We start from the raw sequence: 8,150 nt of genomic DNA on the forward strand, positions 1-8,150 counted from the left end.
AACAAATATGTTAATTCCAGTTGGTTTCATGGTTGATTGATTGCCCAAGAGATGAAATAAAAGTGAAAACATTGAAAGCAGACATGTTTATTGTCAGACATAAGTCCAAGAAACGTAAAATGTTGTTCAAAATCCTGACTTAAAATGGCGGAATCAGTATCATTAAAGGGGTAAAATATATGTAAGATTCAAATAAATGTTAGAAACTTATCAAGTTTTGCACCAATTAATAAAACATAATTTAAACTCGACAATTTAAAATACGATATCATGTTAATATTATATTTATAGAAAAACGATGCGAAGAATATAATTTAAAATTTTAATAAAATCATATATGAGTTTAGAAAAACAAAAAATATATTTCATGTTTGGTGTCAACTTTAAACACAAATTTTGACACGTGTTAACGGATATACGAATTATCATATCTTTCACGTGATCAAAAGAATTTTAAAGGAAAGATTGGATATCTAGTAACTTAATCTATCAAGTGCATTGAAATAGGAAACTAAAGGCAGTGGAAATTATCTTCCGTTTCTTGGCCTAGTGGCAAAAAAAGCCTTAAAAAAGATGCTTGGGTTTGAATCAAGTCTTCCCCTCTCCCTTTTCATATAATAGGGCGTTACCCTCTTTTGAACCAAAAATTAAAAGAAAGGCAGTGGAAATTAAGGATTTGGATGAAAAGAAAAGGAAGAAACTCGATAGAAAGAATGGAATTGATAGTTATACCTGAAGCATGAAACTGCAAACAGTCAAAATGGTAACGGAGAAAAGATCAAGTAGGAGATTATAAAGGAAATCAGCAGTTCCATTGAAACTTGACTCTAACCCGAAATCCAAATCTGCTTCTTCCCAGCAGCACAAGTAATCCAAATCAAAGCTGGCTACTTTCCCTGAATACTTGAAGAACTGCAGCCTTGGTGCATTTTTTATGTATATCCAAACAGGATCATGAAAACTGCAGTTTTCGATCGCCAATTTCTTCAACAGCAAACTTGGTTCAGACAGATAAAAATGGCCCATGTTCCAGCATTTGGTCAGACTCAAACTCTGTAGCAATGAACAGTGTTGCAACAAGGCCTTGAGAGATTTCTCTTGCAGTTCAATCCAACCAAGCGAAAGATCCTTCAGCAGACTAAAATTTTTTATGGCAGGAATGTGAATTTTACATGAAAACAGTTTCAATGATTCAAAAACTCCATGTTCATAGACATGGGAAGGCAAATCAAACAGGGGTTCATGGTTTTTTGGATCATCTTCCATCCAGGTTGGATCAGAAAAATCAAGACTGAGCCCTTTGACACCTTTTGCAATGGCAAATGCTATGAAATTTTCAATATCAGCAACGAAATTTTCAGGCTTGGAGACTGCAAGTGCAAAATTATCTATGCAGGATTCACAGTAGTTTCCAATCCACTGTTGAACGAAATGAATGAAAACTCTTCTTTTCATCACTTGGGTTGCATCAGATTCTTCAGGTTTAACAAAGAAACTCTCATGGAATTCTATGTTCTTTGTTGCACGCCAAAGGTTGAGCCAAAACTTGGATAATATGGAGGTTCTTGCTGCTTCCTTGAAAGGCAAGAATGAAATGATGATGTGGAGAAGACATTCGGGTAACACCTCGGACAAATCTTTGTTACCAGCCATGGCCATCTTGAGTTTCATAAAACTCTTTCGTACTTTTTGCTTGAATTGTTACTTAGATATACAATGTATCAAATATCAAACTCTTTGATAAAAAAATATGATCATTTATTTATTTATTTATTTCTAAAAGATACCATTGTGCACTATATTAAATATTTGAAGAATAAATGGAAAAAAAATCCATTATTTCATCATAGTATAGTTATTACCATATTAAGTTATTATTTTTTGAAAATTTTTTGAAAAAAAAATTAACATATGATATATATATATAAGCCTATATGTCATCCATATGAACGGATAAAAATAATTATCAAAAATAATGAAAAAGGAAAGAGAATTAAAAGTAGAGAATACAGGTAGATAGTTACCAAAATTTTTTAATTTTAGTTTGTTTTTCGAAAAGGTATCATTAAGCACTATATTAAATATTTAAAGAACAAAGAGAAAGAGAAAACTCGTTAGCTTATGGGAGTTTATAATTACTACCATATTAAGTTATTACTTTTCAAGAATTTTTCGAAGAAAATTAACATAATATATATATATATATCTACCTACATGTCATCATATGCGTAGATTAAAAAATTATCAAAAATAATGAGAAAGGAAAGAGAATTAAAAATAGAGAGCAGAGGTAAATAGTTACCAAAATTTTTTAATTTTAGGTTGTAAATGAAATCTTTACCTTTCTTTAGTTTCATAATCTATGGATACTGATAATCTTAAGGTCATTTCATTTCAGGAAGTTGAAGCAAATTTTATCATTGAATATTAAGTTTCAAAGATGAGTGAAAAATAGACGAGAAGATTTGCTCAATTGTTAGATGCCCGCCCTTTGTCTAGAATATTAATATTAGTAACTTAAACTTGTAAAAACATGTCAAGTAATCAAACAATCTGTGTGCGTGCGTATGGCCCCATCAAGATGCCCTCACGGGCTCAACAAAGGTGACATGTCGAGGCTTTTCAAGTAGATTTAGACCTTCGTCTCGCGTGAAGCAGGCCTTCCCACATCGGGGAGGTTTGAGGTGTCTATGTATTTAGGGGATTCCCCATTAACCCAAAATAATCGGTTTTGGAATTAATTACATGCTCTGTCTCTGAACAAAAAAGGAAAATACATAGAAGTGACAAACAAGCGAGTTTGGATAGAGTGATTAGCTACTAAGCAAGGGCAAAACCCTGATTTTAGTAAACCATGTCATTTTCTTGGGTGGCATGACCATTTAAACAAGAGAATACAAGAGGGAGCAACCAAAATTTTCCTTTCTATCAAATCAATTATTTTCACTCATTATTGGCTAATAACACATAATGTACCATAAAAAGAAGATAGTACACGCAAAGTACAGGCATTGGCTACTTTCAAGAGAACATTAGCATATGCTAGCATGAACCGGATTAAATCCAACATCTAGTTCTACAATAAAACTTGTCAGTCTCAAATGAAGAAAAATGAGTACCACGATGACGTTCCTTGTATTTTGTAATAAATGCGTTGATAACAAATATATTCCCATTTCGGGAGCATGTTGAAGAGATGAGTTCATATGGGAGATGTGGCCTGCGAGTACCAGTCACTGGGAAGAGTTCTCGTGCAGTAGAACATACTCTCGGCTGCAGAAAACAAAACAAATGATTTAAACTTATCAATAGCAATGCACAAGAACCAGATATTTCAAGCAGACACAATTTCACAACTAGACCAGGGCATTAAGAGCTTGGCTAAAGCAACAACAATGAAACAATGACTTTCTCGCAAAAACACCAAGAACATCATGATGATGAAAAACAATAATAGCAGCATCAAAATGCTGTGTGATATCTAGAAAATGGCCAAAAACAGGGAAGCATTTATCAACCAATATCATAGTAGCTTGGTAGAACTGTTACTACAGTCTCTAAAGCATGTATGCATGCATGCATGCCTTGCACGCATAATGTCTCTAGGGCGTTGTCTAGATTACTTTCATTCCTATTATGCAACTAAAAATTACACACAGAATAGATTAGTGCCCTACCTACTATTACCAAATTTAATGGTGTCTTTCTCAAAAAGTTCATAATAACGTTGAGGTTCGATAGCATTGTCCTGCAAATGCAAAACAAAAATATTAGATTAAGTTATAGGAATCCAATCAAGTTTTAGCACAATTAAAAAAGATTTTGAGGTGAATTGCTTACATTAATAAAAGTTTTATTAGTGCTTCCAAGGTCCATTATATAAGGCCTACAAAGCAAAGGCAAAATAGAAAAAGATAAGAATTCATCAAGATTGCTCTTAGCCAACAGAAGTAATTCCAAATCAGCTAAGCCATACCTTACTTGCTTGGTTAACATACCATCAGGTTGCTCTTTCTCTACCTGCCTGATAGAGCAGAAACATCTAGTTAAACAATGTTCACAATAAAAGCAAAGAACAGAACTGCTAAGTATAAATACCGGAACTGAATGACAGCGTGTTGCTTGCTGCAGGATGGATGGTCTGTCGGTATGTCTGCTACTCGTCTTTCCCTCCCAAAAAGGTAACAGCTTTGGCGATGTATATAAAGGGGCTCTGTCAACCAGATGAATTAGAAAAAGAACCAAAAATCAAGGAAATAAGTTCCATGCTTTGTTGAATGGTCATTAACTTCTTTGCCCACATGAATTGCCAACATGATGAGAACAAGAAGCTCTAATCTTCAGGTTCCAATGCCATAGCAACAGTTATGTCCCTTAACATTAAAAAGTTTTTCTTGACTTCTGTGAGGATACGTAATCTTGAACATGACAAAATTTAAAACCGAAAGGTCCAACTCTGAAGTGCACCTCACTTCCACTAATAGATGGAGTTGAATTAACAATGATACTCATATTAATTTTGTATCAATGCTATATCGCTCTGATGATTGTTAGACATGTACATTTTTCAAAGGTGAAAGCCTGACAAACATTAGTGTGGTAAAAAGGGCAAACTGTAGAATGATAGGAATTGAACACATGAAATAGGAAACAATCTCAGACTAACCATTTAGTACTTCACCAGCTTTGAAAACATAGAGTCGCCATCTTATATCAGGTTTTCGAGCATCCGGGGGTTCATTGAACAGCAGAGTCACTCCTCTAACTCTGTTCGTTTCTGCTGCAAGCTTTCCAGATAACTCAAATGTAGGTTTTTGCTGCAGGTTACAATGACAGAAAAGAAAAGATAAATTGAACATCAGGCATAAGATTTATCTAACTAGACAAGACAATATATGCTGCAGCCATGCACTAATTCTCAGAGTATAAAACAACAGAACCACAGGGTATCTTCTCATAAATTTGTTCTGAGGATACCAAGAATAATTTGGCACAATTATAAAACATGACAAATGAAAAGAAAGATAGCAAACAAGTTATTTGTTACCTTTTGTTTTGCTTCCAAGGCCTCCTCAGCTGCCTTCATCTTAGCGACAGAATCTTCATCATCCCTTCTTAGGAAAACAAAGCAACATATTGTTAGACACTATGTTAAAGAGGAAACCTAAAAAAGCAATTAAATTCAACAACATATTTTTACCCATATCTGGAGCAAGAAAGTAAATCATGTAGCAACTTTTATCATATAAAAAACAAAGGAATTCATAGATCATAAAACTATAAAGAATGCTCAGGGTAGAAATGGAGATTAGAAACAAAAACATGATTAGGCCTTCGTATAACCGCTTAAACTTTTAGGTTGAGTGATACTCTGATGTCAACAACCCCCTACAACAAAAAAATAATAATAAGGAAAGTGCAAAAATACCAACATGATTAAGAAAGCCAAGACGTTATCAAACGCTTAACACAAATCACTCTTTGCTGATAAAAGAATTTCTATATGCTATGCATATCCTGATTGAAGTTAAAAGAAGAAGATTAAGCTTAAGAAGCTGCTCGCCTTTGTTCAGCATCTCTTGAATTAGTCACCTGAAACAACAATTTTTTGTCAGACACTTCACATATACATCAATTCAAGATGATGAAAAACAGCAAATATTAGCTGAAGGTTATAACTGAAAATAAACATCCTCATCTCTGCTTATCGTGATTGCTAGCATGAGAATGCAAAAAAGTAGCTCTTCGTGCTCGTATGAATGATAGAAACTAAACAGAATAAAATAAACAAGCAAGAAATAAAGAGGATATCACCAGACACCTCATCACGAGCTCTTGAATTTGATGCAGGTGAGCGAGATCTATGCCTGCTCCTGTGGTGGCGATCAGATGGAGAAGCAGATCGCTCATGTCTTCCTCTACTAGACTTGCTATTAGTATCATCTCTTCCTGATCGTCTCTCCTTTCTGTCACCCCCCATTTCCCTCTCCAAGCCCCTTTCCCTCTCTGAAATCCTTTCCTTCCCTGAAGCTCTTTCCTTCTGTGTACTCTTCTCATTACCCCTGCTATGATTTCTCTCATACTCCCTCTCTTTAACTTTCTCAACCTCCTTTTCAGCCTGCGCTCTCCTCAACCTCTTTGTCTGGGGAGAGGGACAGCGAGAAATGGGAGAGCATGGACTAGCATGCTTTGGAGACTTAACATCATCAGAACGTTTCTCTCTTTCCAAAGAATAATCCCTGTGAGAGATCCTGTGCCGAGAAGGATACTTTTCGCTTACAGGGGAGCTTCCTTTATGCGAACTCTTGTGTCTCCCCGGTGATCTTTCTCTATGAGATGGACTTCTCTTATGAGGAGACCCTTGCCTTCTACCTGGAGACTCTGAATGATTGGACGAACCGCGTCCCATTCTGTTACCAGTGCAAATTTAAGTACATGTTGAGACTTAAACATGTAATATAAATTTAGCAATTTGAGCAAAATTGTTCTATCCAAGATTCAGAAAAAAAATTGTATAAGGTTTCTCATGTCCTTTTCCTCAATCAAGTCAGCAATGTTAAAAACTTGGATTATTTTCATTGGGGCACTCAAGGAAAACAAACCAAGGAACCATAACTAAGTTTTTTTGGTTAAGCAGTAAGGGGTTCTTCCTTCTTAGGCTTTACCCCATACATCGCCTCTTTAGGTCGGTCCAAACAAACTTATCTATGTCGGGCCTAATGAGTTCATGAGAAATTACCTTCCTACAGCCACCTAACGGATTCGAACCAGGCAACAAAGAGAGTAACATGCTCTCTTTGCCACTTAGCCAACCATCTGTAGGTAACCATAGCTAAGTTTTGAGTCAAGATTAAAGAGTACCATTACCTAAGAATTAGAAAACAATTCGAACTCAGTTTCAAAAGAACTTGAACAACATCATCAAAGAACTTGAACAACATCAGAACAGCCTACAACAACAATGAAATGACAGCTAACCTTGAAAATTCACAAACATGGTACTAAAAACCTACACTAACAACATCCATAGCAAACACCTGGTCTGAAAGCTGAGAAAATGAATAAAGTTGAAACCAAAAAAAAAAAAAAAAGAAGAAAGAACTTTCTAAGGTAGAAACAATGAAGCATCAATCAACATTACAAAAATAACTTAAAATAAGAAACATGAAGAATACCCAGAGCGGGAAACCTCGAAATGTATGCAAAAAACAATAAATTATTGGAAAATAATGTAATGAGAAGTGGTTTTAGAACAAAAAAAAAAAACCCTGCTTGAACCCTAAGCTTCATCAAAGAGAAAATGAGAGTGAGAGTTTTAAAGGAAAAGGAATGCAAAAGGAAAACTTTCTTACCAGGAAAATTGGTTGAAGTTAATCTGTAGTAAGATTTCAGACACAGAAAAACAAGGGGAATAGAAATTGAAGCCTTCGATTTTACAAGGGTTTAGGAAATAGAGAGAAAGAGAGAGAGAAATAGGGAAAAGCCCATTAAGAAATCGAAGGCCCAAAATTTTCTAAGGCCCTCAGAGCCTAATAGTATGGCTAACACCTCAAATTTATAAGTAATAACGGATCAAATTAGATGGGATTTAATTAATTTTTTTTTATAATATATAAAATTATAAATTTTTAAATTTTGATTTGAATTTGAATTAAATTTTTATGATATTCGATTTAAACTTAACCGAATTTTACTTGTTTTGTTTATATTTTTTAAATTTAATTTTTTATTTATTATTTTAAAATAATTTTTAATAGATTTAAGTATAAAATAATTATTTTTAGTTTATAAAAATTTAAAATATATGTATAAGTTAATAAACATATATATATCGATGTGCTTAATTTTCTTTTTTTTGCATTTCAATCCAAAATTCAATCTAAATCTAATATATACATTTAATATCCAAACTTAATTCAAATCAAATAAAAAATATATATTCGAATAAAATCAAACACTATAATTTTAAATTAATTTTTAATTTTCTTAATTTTTTTTCTTACTCTAATAGAAATCTTAAATTTTACTCCTCAAATATATCTATTTGTTGCTTTATCTAATTTTCATTTAAAATAATAAAAGCATTATTTTAAAAGTTATTTTTTATTAAATTTAAAAATAAATTATATATTAATTATAATTTATTTTAA

The 8,150-nt window shown here is 33.4% G+C and overlaps 2 protein-coding genes across 8 annotated transcripts; both read right to left on the bottom strand.

The window, feature by feature from the left end:
• Positions 1–660: 660 nt before the first annotated feature.
• Positions 661–1,734, bottom strand: LOC111288865 (putative F-box protein At3g29830). The gene has a single exon (XM_022879823.2). The coding sequence runs from the start codon at positions 1,669–1,671 to the stop codon at positions 727–729; it is 945 nt and encodes a 314-aa protein (XP_022735558.2). The 5' UTR covers positions 1,672–1,734; the 3' UTR covers positions 661–726.
• A 1,182-nt stretch (positions 1,735–2,916) lies between these two features.
• On the bottom strand, positions 2,917–7,531 carry LOC111288310 (uncharacterized). Of its 7 annotated transcripts, none has more exons than XM_089759643.1 (12): positions 7,353–7,494; positions 6,740–6,867; positions 5,822–6,410; positions 5,564–5,592; positions 5,371–5,388; positions 5,048–5,114; positions 4,667–4,817; positions 4,099–4,213; positions 3,977–4,024; positions 3,841–3,886; positions 3,678–3,748; positions 2,917–3,273 (listed from the first exon to the last, which is right to left on the bottom strand). In XM_089759643.1, exons 3-12 carry the CDS (start codon positions 6,407–6,409, stop codon positions 3,234–3,236), a joined length of 1,173 nt encoding a protein of 390 aa, XP_089615769.1. In that variant the 5' UTR covers position 6,410; positions 6,740–6,867; positions 7,353–7,494; the 3' UTR covers positions 2,917–3,233. The 7 variants fall into 7 exon arrangements, with proteins under 7 accessions (XP_089615769.1, XP_089615770.1, XP_022734875.2 ...); XM_089759644.1 differs by having other exon boundaries at positions 6,740–6,816; positions 7,353–7,493; XM_022879140.2 differs by lacking the exon at positions 6,740–6,867 and having other exon boundaries at positions 5,048–5,111; positions 7,353–7,531.
• Between the last annotated feature and the right edge of the window lie 619 nt (positions 7,532–8,150).

Source organism: Durio zibethinus, chromosome 4, assembly GCF_047325235.1.
Source record: "Durio zibethinus cultivar Kanyao isolate XHJ-2024 chromosome 4, ASM4732523v1, whole genome shotgun sequence".
NCBI classification, from domain to species: domain Eukaryota; kingdom Viridiplantae; phylum Streptophyta; class Magnoliopsida; order Malvales; family Malvaceae; genus Durio; species Durio zibethinus.